We start from the raw sequence: 12727 nt of genomic DNA on the forward strand, positions 1-12727 counted from the left end.
ACAAGAAATTAATAAATCACTCCAGGTAAAAGAAGATATAGAACATAGGTAAAAAGACAATGTCAGTTATACATTGGTAAAAGAAGAAAGTATATCAAGTAAGATTCTACAATTAAAAGTACCCTTTCAGATTACCAAGCCTACAGGGTATCTGAGATCCAGCATGTGATCAGAGAGCAGTTTGGGAAGTTAATAACAGTGTGGGTAGGGTTATGTGATACAAGGGCATAACCAGGTACTAAGAAGATGCGATTTAAGGGAGTTTTTGAAAATGGATGTGGAGGGGGCAGTGGACACGGATGAATCTATACCATATCTATACAGTGATCATTAAAGGGGAGCATAGCAGGGAAGGGGGTGGGGTAGGAAAATGGTTACACACGGGAAGTCCTGTGGGGTAGGGCTCCCAACTTGAAACTTGGGCGATAATGGCGAACACTGGACCATGCGTAAGACGCGTTTAAGAATGAAGATGCCAGTATTACGTATGTCACTACCAACACCAATATAACACTTTGAAAGATTTTTTTTTAATCCACTTTAAAAGTTAATAGAGCATCACATGCATTTGAGAACATTAAGTATTAAACTCTTAACGCCTGGCATTACAGACTGACTATGCACGTTAGATGCTCCCCAGAAAACCAAAATTTCAGGAGGGACAGGGCAAAATTAGGAGGGAAAATAACACACGTTAAAAGTTAATACTACAGCAGGCTTTGCAATCAATACACATTTTCTAAACTAGGAAGTTCTAATGTTTGACATTGACTAACTACTGTAATTTTCAGTGGTTTACCAGAAAATCAGGGACAGGCAAAATCAAGGTTGTTCTGTAAAAAACAGCCCTAGAAATATTTATATTAGCGTTTCAGCTGAATGATCGCTTAAGCATCGCTACAGATTTAACTTGTTTACTGTTTTTTTCCTGACATGACTTTTTATAAAACACCATTTGTAATAACGTTTAGTTTGTTAAAGCAGCAGTGAGCAGCTGTCAAAGAGCTCTAATGTAACATTCTAAGCAGTACGTAAACACACTACTGCAGTCCAGTGTTCCCCATTATCGCTGAAACTTGCTGGGGCCCCCAGAATGTTAGCACCAGCCCTGGTCCTGGGGGGAAGAGTTTGAGGGTTATTTCCTGGTGTTATAGCAGCGCCTATTCAATTGAAATGAGCACTTTCTCATACCAGCTTTAGCACGTTTCTTATTTCCCAATCGTCCCTGATTTTGCCTCAGAATTGTGATTAATCCCTCCCCAACAGTCAATTTTTAAAAAGGGGTGGCGAAATATACACAAAAATGATGATAGTCATTACAGTCATAAACTCTTTTACTTTAGAAAACGCATACTAATCCACAACCTCTTATTCTTGTCAACTTTTATTTGTTTATCTATTTTTGAGTTTGTCCCTGGCTGTAGAAGTACAATGTCAAAACTTATGGCACATAATGTATTCTGAAGATCAAGGCCACTCAGTATAGTTGTGCTGTAGTTTACGATAATTTATCAGTACATTACCCCGGTAAACAAATATAAATTAATACATATTTAAAATGGTCAAAGTTGACGCCGCACTGCACATTCCACTTAGCCCCACTGTGTCACTTGTTCCTTGCACAGCACTCCCCCCCTTGAAGTTATCACCTGCCACTAATTGTACTAGCAATTAAAAGACGTAATGCAACGCTTAGTCAAACAGACCGCACGTGCTAAAAATATTCTACATTGTTGGTATTATGGAAAACAACTGCGCTGAAGTGCTGTGGATATACAGATGGGAAATGTATACAGTTTCCTGTAGCGCATAATGTATTTTTTTCCTAAAAAAATGTCTTGCTCATCCCAGAAGTATATTGTTATACTAGAGCCGAAATACTTAATCTTGTAACCTTAAGAACTGGAGACGGACTGCATGTATAACTGGAAAAAAACGATAAATTTGCTGTTAGTATATTACGGAAGGAAAAAGCAAATGTCATGACTTTTTTTGAGTATGCTTCTGCTGAACGTGTAGGTATACCAGGTTTGGGTTGACTACTCTCATATGTTTGTTCTCATTTCACACTTCCAAGAGTTCTTGAATGAAACTTACAAATACAGGTGTCGTAACAAAATATGAGTGATATTACGCTTCAGAAACATTTGGCTCAAAAACTGACTGAGGCGGTGGGCAAAAAACAAACGCGTGATGGCGCGCGAGGCCAGACGGAGACCCACCCACGATAAAAGTAACGGTATACCAAGTTCTTCTGATTGACATGTTTTCTTGACCAATTCACGAATTGCTTACAGTTTGTAGACAAATAGAAACACTGGAAGGCGGACCTCTAAAACAAAGTTTTGAACCTGAGTAAAAACTTCTAAAATAATGAATGGATTAGTTTTCGCTGCTGGATTGTATAATGGAATATTTAAGTTATAGAGGATTGTGAGAGCTGGACAGTGAAAAGACGATATATTCAAGTTCCAGTCATCAATTGGGAGCAGGATTTTGACTTGACTTTGAAGTGGAGTACTAACTAAAAATTTGAGAAATAGACGTATCAACTGTAACTGGAGTTTTTGACTCCCGAGTCTTACAGTACGGCAGCATGAGCGCTGCGGGCTGAACTGTGGCGTGCTGCTCAAGTTACCGAACGTCTTGGAGTACATTTCAAGCCGCAAGTTGTCCTTTAGTTTCTTCGCAGTTAGTACCACCGAGGGACCAGCGGCGATGGGGAATGTGGAGAGTGATGAGCGGCCGGATGGCAGCGACTGGAGGAGTGCTGCGCTGATGCCCGTAAAACTGCCTATGCCTGACCCCAGCGAGCTGGAGGAGCGATTTGCGTTGGCTTTGGTGAGTGTAATGGGAAGATAGTGTTTGTGTTATATGTATTATGTGGCGGGGGCCGTAATACAGTATTTCTGTAGCACCCGACTGTGGCGTTGAAAGTTATGTGCACCTTACAGCATCCTGTTGCGTCTTCTGTTGGATTTTTTTTTTTTTACCACTGGTGGTACTGAAGCACAATCCGTGTTATTTCGCATGGCACATTGTCTAGGATTCTTCTTGGGAGGTGCGTTTTCTTCGGTACTTACTGTAGAGAAGACTGTATAGTGCCCCGGATATCATACTCAATACACAGACAGCACCTCCACAACTGTGTGTATTATACATAGTGTATATGTGTCATTTAATTCTCGGTCCTTTGTCTCCAGGTGAGTTTAAGGCGGTGTAGATTAAAATGTCTTGCTGAGTACACTTACGATCAAAAAGACTTTGAAGTGTCGCCTGTGGGTCCCGCCCTCTCCCGAAACCCTATTTTGTCTCCATTTTGTAGAAAAGAACAACAAAGTGTGGTAGAATGTTGCCAATTTTTTCGGGGAAGGGGGGTACATTTACCTCACTTTATGTGGCATTACGTGTCTGCGTGGAGTTTGCCATTATAAGTGAATTTGCCATTATAACTGACCACAAATAATCCGTTTTCTCAACCGCATGAATCAGAAGCCCTCCTTTTGTTATAATTTCGCATTCTGGCAGTCAGAAAGCATGTTTACATTACAGTTGAAAAGGAATCTGAGAAAAACAGGTATGATAGTTAATATAGTTTAATGTGTTACTGCGTTCAACTCCCAACTGCCCCTGATGTGCTTTTTCTGTGCTTTGTCAAATGGTTTTAGTTTGTGATTTTCTGGTAATTGGCTGTTACACTAGCTAAATAAAGCCATGCATAGTGTTCCAGACTTTTCATCAGAAAATGGATGTTAAGGTAAACCCTTCTGTTGTGTTAATATTTCCAAAACACAGTCTTTTAAAACGTTGCTTGATTTTGATCTTTTATCCCAGTTCTTCATCTCTCTGTGTTTTGTAATTAAATTGTTTGTTGTTTAAGTTCATTAAATTGCATGGTGAGGTGGCTGAGGTCTTATTTACAAGTTCCATGCTCTTAAGTTTTGTTTAAGGAAACCTATTTTGTATGCCTAGACCTGTATCTTTTGTTTTTAGGTACAGGTGAGATTCTTGCAGGGCTGTTTGCTATGCCCATGGCGAGTCCCCTTCAAAACATCTAAAACTCATAGCATCTAAATGCATAACATCGTGACCAGAACATCTAAAACCCAAAACATTTAAAACCCATAACATCAAAAATGTATAATATTTGATAGTGTATCAACATGTAAATGTTATAGTTTAATCTTTTAATCTTGTGGTATTACTATGAGATGTAGTTTTCATTTCTGTAGTTACTATTTATATAGTGTAGGAATTTATATTTTTATAGTGTTTTGCCATTCTGTATGTGTTTTTTAGGCCATACAGGTAAGTGATATAGACATTGTGTACATTTTTTATGGTGATCGTGATACAGTGGGGTTAGGAAACTAACTTTTCCCACTGTAGTGCAATCTCGGAGTTGGTATATTTAATTTACAAGGGTGTGGGGTGCAGGGGAGCTTGACTCCTGCAGAACCGTAGTAAAAAGTGTGCTTGGTAGTTTGGTGTCGTTATATGTGGAGGGGATGTTATTTTCATGTGATTTGTAGTGTGATTTGTAGCGTTCAATGTTATAATGCACAATTTTAGATGTTATGAAATTCAATGTTATGAGTTTTAGATGTTTTGAAGGGGACCCGTCCATTTATATGCCAATTTGCAAGTATTAAAGTTTAATTTGTTTTTATGAATACTTTCATCAGTGTATGTGTTTTATAGTTTGATTATTTCAATTCTATTCTGTGGAGTGCTGAATTCATGTAATTTCTTTGTAATGCACATGATGTGCATATATAGTACAAAACAGGACACATTTAGTGATATAATATTGTCCTCCCTGTTTTCAGCTTGTAACTATCATGCTTTGATAAGACAGCATAATCTTACTGCTTCAGGTCCCAAAGTTTGTGCAGTGAAGCAGAGGTGGTATAGAAATGGGTACAAAGAAAACACTTTCTCTTAAAATTAAAAACTTCTAATTTCTGTATAGAATGTGTATGTAATGCAAAAAGGAACACACACAGAATTAAAGCTGCTTTTTTATTTTCATTTCTCCCAAAACGTAAAAATAACTGAAATTAGTGTACAGTAAAGTGCCACCTAGTTTGACATTTCCCATGTTTGAGGTGTGTTTGTGCATATATATTAATGACCTTTCAGGTTTTGCTGTCAAGGTTCATAATTATGATTTGCACTTACTTTCTTGAGGAATAATTAACCGGATAGTATACTAAAGCACTAATAATATGGATATTTGTGGAATTTACTCCAGACTGGCAAGGTTTGATCCTGACAACAAAGACTAGGCAGGCAAATGTTCTAGCCAGGTGGGAGTAAAATCCTACAATGACCATATTTTATTTGAATTGTTAAGATTATACTGTGGATGTGCAATTGCAAAATCAAAAAAGGTGTTTTTATTTAACTTTGTGTAAGGTTGGGTTATTTTTATATTAACATCAGTAGTGATGGCTGCCAGTGACTTGCAAAATTTTGGATTTTTCTTGCATTAAGACCACTAGTAGTGGCTGTGAGTGATTTGCAAGTTTTTAGTAACATAGTATGTTGGATGACACATGCTTTCAAATATGTTTAATATAACTGTTCTTTCTTTTCATGTTGAAGACTTACGTTTTGTAGTACAAAAGGAAGCAAATTGTCTTCAGTACCGTGTATTGTTCTTTTTTATGTATGCTTGAATAGTAATCCAAAGTGGTGGCCATCGTCTTATTGTTATTATTGATATTATTAAAGTCTTTGGAGTTATGGTGCCTGTGGTATGGTTTTAACAAAGGAAAGGTTGGTGGCTGCTCACATTTCTTACTTCATTTTTTTAGTGCAAATAATTAACATAACCATTAGCAGGCAATAATGTGCGATGTTTGGGTTTACTCCTAACTAGCAAAGCTTCCCCTAAGGGACTAGATGCTCTGGTCCTAAGCCATGGATTATTACTGTTTATGCCACATTATAGATGGTATTTTTTTGTTTTTAGTAGTGCCAAGAAAACTGAAAAGGTTTAGTGTGCTTTTTTGCATGCAGCATGGGAAGAATTCTAGAGTGTAATTAATACCATCTGATTTTCTTGTAGAAAAAGACTAACGGCAGTTGCAGGTTTAAAAATCCAGAACCTTGCTTTTTAATTTTTTATTTTACAAGGGTGAAATATGCGTATGTTACAATGTAAAAATTGGGTCAAAGTTTGAATTTTAATGTGTTGTATGATTCATTAATAATAGAGTAAATGTTCTATGGTATACTTTTTATCAAACAATTGGCAGACTTTGTTTATTTAAGAGAAATGGTCATGACCATTGTCAAGGTGCATGTGCATGCAAACCTAGTGAAATTACAAGTAAACATTTATAAGACTTTGCTGAAGAAATTAACATGTACTATAAAATGTGAATCGAAGAAATTAATGTGCACTGTACAACGTGATTCAAAGAAAAGTCAAAACATTAAATGGTAATATAAGTATTGTCCTGCATTCAGTCAGTTTTGCAGAAGCTATTATAGAAAGGATCATGTGCAAAGATGCTTAAAGGGAAAATAGAGTGGTAAAAGTATGCTGAAATAATATGGCAAAGAAATATTTGCTGCCTGTGTCAAGTGAAAGTGTTGGTAAAAATAATGATGTAGGACAAAGTCCAGTTGTTATGGAAAATATTGAATCTAAACTAGATGCAGAATGTGATATGTCTGAAAGTACTTTTGAAACATTTGGGGCTAAAAGGTACAGAAAAAAGCTTGGTTCATTAACATTTTCAGGGCCTCCAAAGTTGTCTAATATAACGCTGCTGATTTTGAATGTAAAATTGAGTTGAAACAAGATATTTTACGTCTCATCAGTTAAAGAAGCCAATTCACTGAATGTCTTTTTTTTTTTTTTTTTACTTTTGAAAAGCTACAAATAGTAAATCAAATTCATAGTGTGAAAGGAAGGAATGTGTATAGGAACAGTCAGTGACTTCTCCAGTACTGTGAGTAGACAGTGTGATAGCGATCACAACTGTGGTGGTGTTTATTTACAGGTTTAGGAAGTTTGTCAGAAATATCTTGTGTTGTGAAATCCAGTTGCTATGCCAGTGAGATGTACTCCAAGGAGAATACCAGCACTTGGGGAGTACATTTGAGCAAGTACTGAATTGAATACAAGTCATGTGTTAACACAACAGTTTGGAGCCAACAGAATGGGTGAATAGTATGGTTACTGTTGTGAAGCAATGCAAGGTTCACGTGTACTGATTCACAAGATCTGAATAAGGTGATTACTAAAGAACATAACCAATGCTTACAGTTGACGTGGACTGAACATTTAGTCAAATGACAAGTTCTTTTCAGTGCTAGATGCAGTTTGAGGATTCTGGCAGATAATGCTGGATGAGTATGCTGGTTCTTTAGACTTATTTCATCAGCACTGACGGTGTTCCAAAGAGCTATTGCACATAATTTGAAGGTTTGGAATGTGATGCTAACATACTTTATCTGTGCATGTATAGATATATTTCGGGCACATGCAATAATGCCGTTCTAGACCGTCAGTATGCCAAAACATCCATGTCCATGTTGTTGTTGAAAATATCTAAAGTATTGCCTGCTTTTACTATAGTTTGATGGTCATATTCCATGCAACAGTGTCTGTCTTGGAGAACCAGTTAGAACCGCTTCCATTCTTATATAATTGTTGTTTTTTTTTTTTTTTTTTTTTTTTAATTTCTCCAAATTTTAGGGTTTCTAAAACCATGACGGGAGTGGATCCCATTCCCCAAGTCAAAGTATGATTGAAGTTCATGAAATTAGTATTGTTTCTGTCTGTCAGCCAGAAGTGCTCTTCACAGCACAAGCAATGTGCCCAGGAATGACTCCTTCTACAATTCATATGGGGTTGCATGTATTGGTAACATATCTAAAATAAATTGTAGCTTATTGTTTTGTACGACCGTTGCTCCTATTACTGTTGGAGCTGTCTGGGTATCTTTCTTCCACATTGCTTTTGTTTCTACCTGCAAATCCTGACACTTTGGCTGTGTGTGTGTCTGTCTCTCTCTCTGTCTCTCTCTCTCTCTCTGTCTCTGTCTCTCTCTCTGTCTCTCTCTCTCTCTCTCTCTCTCTCTCTCTCTCTCTCTCTCTCTCTCTCTCTCTCTCTCTCTCTCTCTCTCTCTCTCTCTGTCTCTCTCTCTCTCTCTCTCTCTCTCTCTCTCTCTCTCTCTCCACAAGACACTAGTCCACTGGATGTACTGATTTTAATGATCAATGGTTAGTTTGTCTTCTTTTCATGGATCACTATGTCTGGTTTTCTCACATCTATCTTTTGAACTGTTTTTAATGGGTGATCCTATATGGTGTAGACCTGAGTTTTCTATGATACTTTGTGGCTCATGTTTCCAGCTACGTTAGTATTATGTTTGCACAATCCCCAGTGCAACAGTCTTGCCACATTATGCCTTTCAGTATACAGTACTTCTGCTATTAATATATCACAACCAGCAACAAGGTGTGCAACTGTTTCCGATTCTGTTTTACAAAACCTACGTTTGTCTGTTTCTCCCACATGTTCAATGGACTTTGTAAACCAGCATGTACGTATCCCACTATCTTGGGCCACCAATATTCACTGTTCCTCTTTTGGTTTGAATTGGCCTCTCCTTAACCTTTCCTGCATTCAGTCCTGATCAACATGATGTTCTTCCAGGAGTTTTCTATACTTGCAACTATATTTATGCATTTTCCACATTTTCTTGTCTTCTCATCTGATCCTTCACCTTCTATTCTTTCTTTTGCTTTTTGGCACATTCACTTGCTGCCTGATTTTTAAATCTACTTCTAGTGTGATTTCCATTTCCGCTTGATGCTGATATGAAAGTTCTCTTAGATTTATTCTCCTCCATGTTTCAAAACTTTCACTATGTTTGGGCCTCGTGAGGTCAGCAGATATGTTTGCAATCCCTCGATTGCAGATCTATGCTTGTAATCAATTGCAACGAGGAATATGTAATCTTGGTGTGTATATGTGTGTGTGTATGTATGTGTATATATATATATATATATATATATATATATATATATATATATATATATATATATATAAAAATAAATCATTTAATGAGCATGAAGCATCCTTCTTGTTTTCCTGTCTAATCTATCCAACACCTTTTGGGGCCAGTCACTCGCTCCAAAACTGTACGTTAGGACAGGAAGAGAAAATTGGTTTAGGGCTTGAATTTTGTTCCTAGATGTCAACTATGTTTGTAGGATTTATTTGTCTTCTGAAATATTCCTAAGATTTATTCGCATTTGTTAATGTTTTATTGTTGATCCTTCATCAGTTCCCAAATATTTATACACTCCTTCTTGCTCAAGTTCTTTTATATCGCATTCTTGTCCCAAACTGATGTTTTCTTGGTGCTGCAGCTTTCTTGCTTTAAGGGTTGCTTTTGCACATCTGTCAAAACCAAATGACATTCGTATGTCATCTGAGAAAGTTTTGACTACTTGCAGTTGTGCTTTCAGTTCCTCATCTGATGAGCTATACAGTTTTAAATCATCAACAAAGAGAAGATAAGTCTTTACACTCTGCTTTCTGGGAGCCAAATTATAGCCATGACCTAATCTATTAAGCAGACAGCTTAATGGGTAAAGGGCAAGCAAAAGAGCAACAGTGACACAAAATCACCTGGAATATCCCCCTTTGGATTTTTATCCCTGGTGTAATAATTTGTCCTTTATCATGGCTTAACTGCAAAGTTCTTTGTCACTTTCATGGTTGTTGTGATGTAGTTTATCAATATAGGATGTATCTTGTACATTTTTAAGCATTCTTTTTATACCCATGAATGAGATACTGTCACATGTTTTTCTGTAGTCAGTCCATGCCGTACTTGGATTCTTCCCCTTTTTACAGTTCTCCACTGATCCTTTGTTCCATAGGACTTTCTTTTATTGCCCTTTTGTTCTATTTCTGTATTTGAGTTTTCTTCTAAATAACTATAAATGCTGTTTGCATCAATTCCAGTGTATAGTTTATTGGGCAAGTTATTTGCCTATAATTTTTAGGGTAGCTTGCAGGTTCATTCAAGTAGGAACATTGTTTTTCCTTTGTCAGGTCAGTGTCTGTTTGGGGTGTGCATATAATTTTTTTTTTACTCATGGCTCTTCATGCAAAAATGTTTAATATCTTTAACCAGAAGTTTGGTACTGCATCTGAGCTGGGGGTTTCCAGTTAGAAGCTTTTCTAAACTTAATCTCTCTAGCTGTTACTTCATCCCATTTCATATCCTGTACCTTTTGAACTTCTTATTCTTTTACTTTTTCCATCCATTTAGCATCTTTGCTGTGTTCCATAGGAGCTTCATAAATACTTCTACAAAACGTATCCTTTTTGGTCTTTCAATTCCTTTTACCTTGTTTCCCACTTTTTTGGGTCATCAATTGCTTATTTTGTACTTTTTCCTTTATATTTATCTGTGTATCTTCTCTGTTTTTCTGCCTGTGCTAAAATGTTTATTATTTTTCAGTAGTGTATGATAAATCCTGATCCGTTTTGTAATACCGTGCATTGCTTTTATCGCGTCTTTTGAGTATTTTTGTCTTCCCTCTTCTATACTCTTCTAGCAGTGACACTTCTTGTCTTAATTGCTTTATAGTTTTCTCTATCCAGTACTTCCATGATGGTAGTAGATTTCTCCCCTTCCTTTCCCTTACTACCCTGTGTTCTTGTGGTAGAATTTTATCTGTTATTTTAGCTGCACAGTAATATATTCTGTTTACTTCTATTATAGTGTATGAATCTCCATGGATGGTCCAAATTACTGTGTTCATTTATTTTATCAAACTTCTAACTTTTTGGGTGTTATTGACATTCTGCAGTCTGGGTGGCCACGGTGGTGCAGCGGTTAGTGTTGCCGCCTCACAGCAAGACGTTCTCCAGTTCGATTCTCTGCTGGAGTGCCTTCTGTGCATGTCCTCCCTGTGGTTTGGGTTTCCTCCGCGTGCTCCGGTTTCCTCCCATTTTCAAAGACATGAAGTGGGTGGATTGGATACTCTAAACTGGCCCTAGGTGTGTGTGTGTGTGTGTGTGTGTGTGTGTGTGTGTGTGTGTGTCTTCTGTGGAAGGTTGGGCCTGGTGGCTGGCAACTCGACACCGTAAAACTCCAATGCCAATCATGAGCGGACAGATTATCCGCTGTGGCGACTTCTAACCGGGAAAAAGCCAAAAGAAGAAGAAGAAGATTGATATTCTGCAGTCGAAAGAAGAAGATTGATATTCTGCAGTCTATTTCTTTCATTGATCTTAATATGCCGGTCTCTGTCTGTCTATTAAATCAAGTAACTCGTCCTTTAGCTTATTTTCTTCTAAACTAAGGGCATATTTTTTGTTCTAAGTTCTGTAGCATCCTCCTGTGGCACATTCTCTCCAGTTTCATCCTGTGCCATCTGTTCTGTCTTATGGGAACTCGCTGGCTTATCACTCCTCATCATTGACGTGTCAGAGTTGCCACAGCTTTCTGTTCCTCCTTTCCTTGCTGTGCAGCTTCAAGTGAACTTTTATACTGGTTTTCTGTGGAAGGCTCTAAAATATGTTCATATGGCAACTGACCAGTTGCTTCCTGTTCCACTGGTTTCTCTCTAATTGGGATGTCTGTTGCTCTACCCTACTGTGGTCCTTTGAATTTGATTTTCTACATTGAATTCTTCACTTTGCATTTACTTGATCACCTCAGTTTCTATTTCTGTAACTTCTCCATTACTAATCTTTTCTACTTTTTTCTCTTGTCTTCTTATTTTTTTTTTGTATTGTAAAGTTTTCCACATCCGGATTGCTTTGCCTGTATTTCTCTTCAAATGTATTTGGTGCTGCTCTTTGCGTAAATATTCCACCATATTAAATGTCTTTTTCTTTCCCATGTTCATATTTCTTCTTCAGATGTCTCCTGATCTTTCTGTTTCTCACTGTGGAGACCCGTTCCATCATGCTGTGATCTAATGTGTGTGAGACCTTCTTCTAGACCAAATCTTTCACTTCACAGGTATTCCATAACTTCAATTTCTATTTTTTTTTAACTTCTACTTTTACTAATTTTATTTTCTACATTCCCTATTTGTGACTTTTTATTGTGAAATTTTCCATATCTGGATACCTTTGTCTTTATTTCTCTTCGAATATCTTTGGAGCTGCCTTTTTTGTATTGACTAATTTGGCTTTTGACTATGCATAAATATTGCACCATGTCAAATCTCCCTTTCTTTCCTATGTCCATATTTCTTTTTTATACTTTTCAAAAATCGTTGGGTTTTGTTGTTTATATTTTCACACTTCCTTAGATGCTTGCTTTTCCAAACATTTCAAAGTTTGTTGGTGTATATAATGTTTTTTACAAGAAAAACTGTCTGAAGCTTCAAATAAAAATGTGTGTTCATTAATACAACAGATTTGTGATTTTTTTATATATATATATATATATATATATATATATATATATATATATATATATATATCTTGTGTCTGGAAATTCTGGGCTTACATAGATTGTCTGTCTGATTCTTTGCTACTTTTTGATAAACCTGTGAATTCAAAAAGTTAGTTGTCATTAAACTCCTTTATATACGTAAATATGGTCTCTTAAATATCTACACGAGACACTGTGCACAAGTTGAGATGTTTTAATCTTTTTTTATTTAAATTTTCATATCCATGAATGCCCTTTTTATATATCTGCTCTACTCTTTCCCATTTACTCATGCT

At 36.8% G+C, this 12727-nt stretch overlaps 1 protein-coding gene across 1 annotated transcript in view; it reads left to right on the top strand.

The window, feature by feature from the left end:
• The first annotated feature begins 1728 nt into the window (after positions 1-1728).
• Positions 1729-12727, top strand: part of FMNL3 (formin like 3) — a 1635345-nt gene continuing 1624346 nt past the window's right edge. The window contains exon 1 of the mRNA XM_044082195.1: positions 1729-2841. Coding sequence (XP_043938130.1) covers positions 2719-2841 — 123 coding nt within the window. The 5' untranslated portion in view covers positions 1729-2718. The remainder of the gene's footprint in view (positions 2842-12727) is intronic.

The sequence above is a fragment of the Protopterus annectens genome, chromosome 9.part0, assembly GCF_019279795.1.
Source record: "Protopterus annectens isolate FY-2018-M chromosome 9.part0, PAN1.0, whole genome shotgun sequence".
Taxonomy (NCBI): Eukaryota; Metazoa; Chordata; order Ceratodontiformes; family Protopteridae; genus Protopterus; species Protopterus annectens.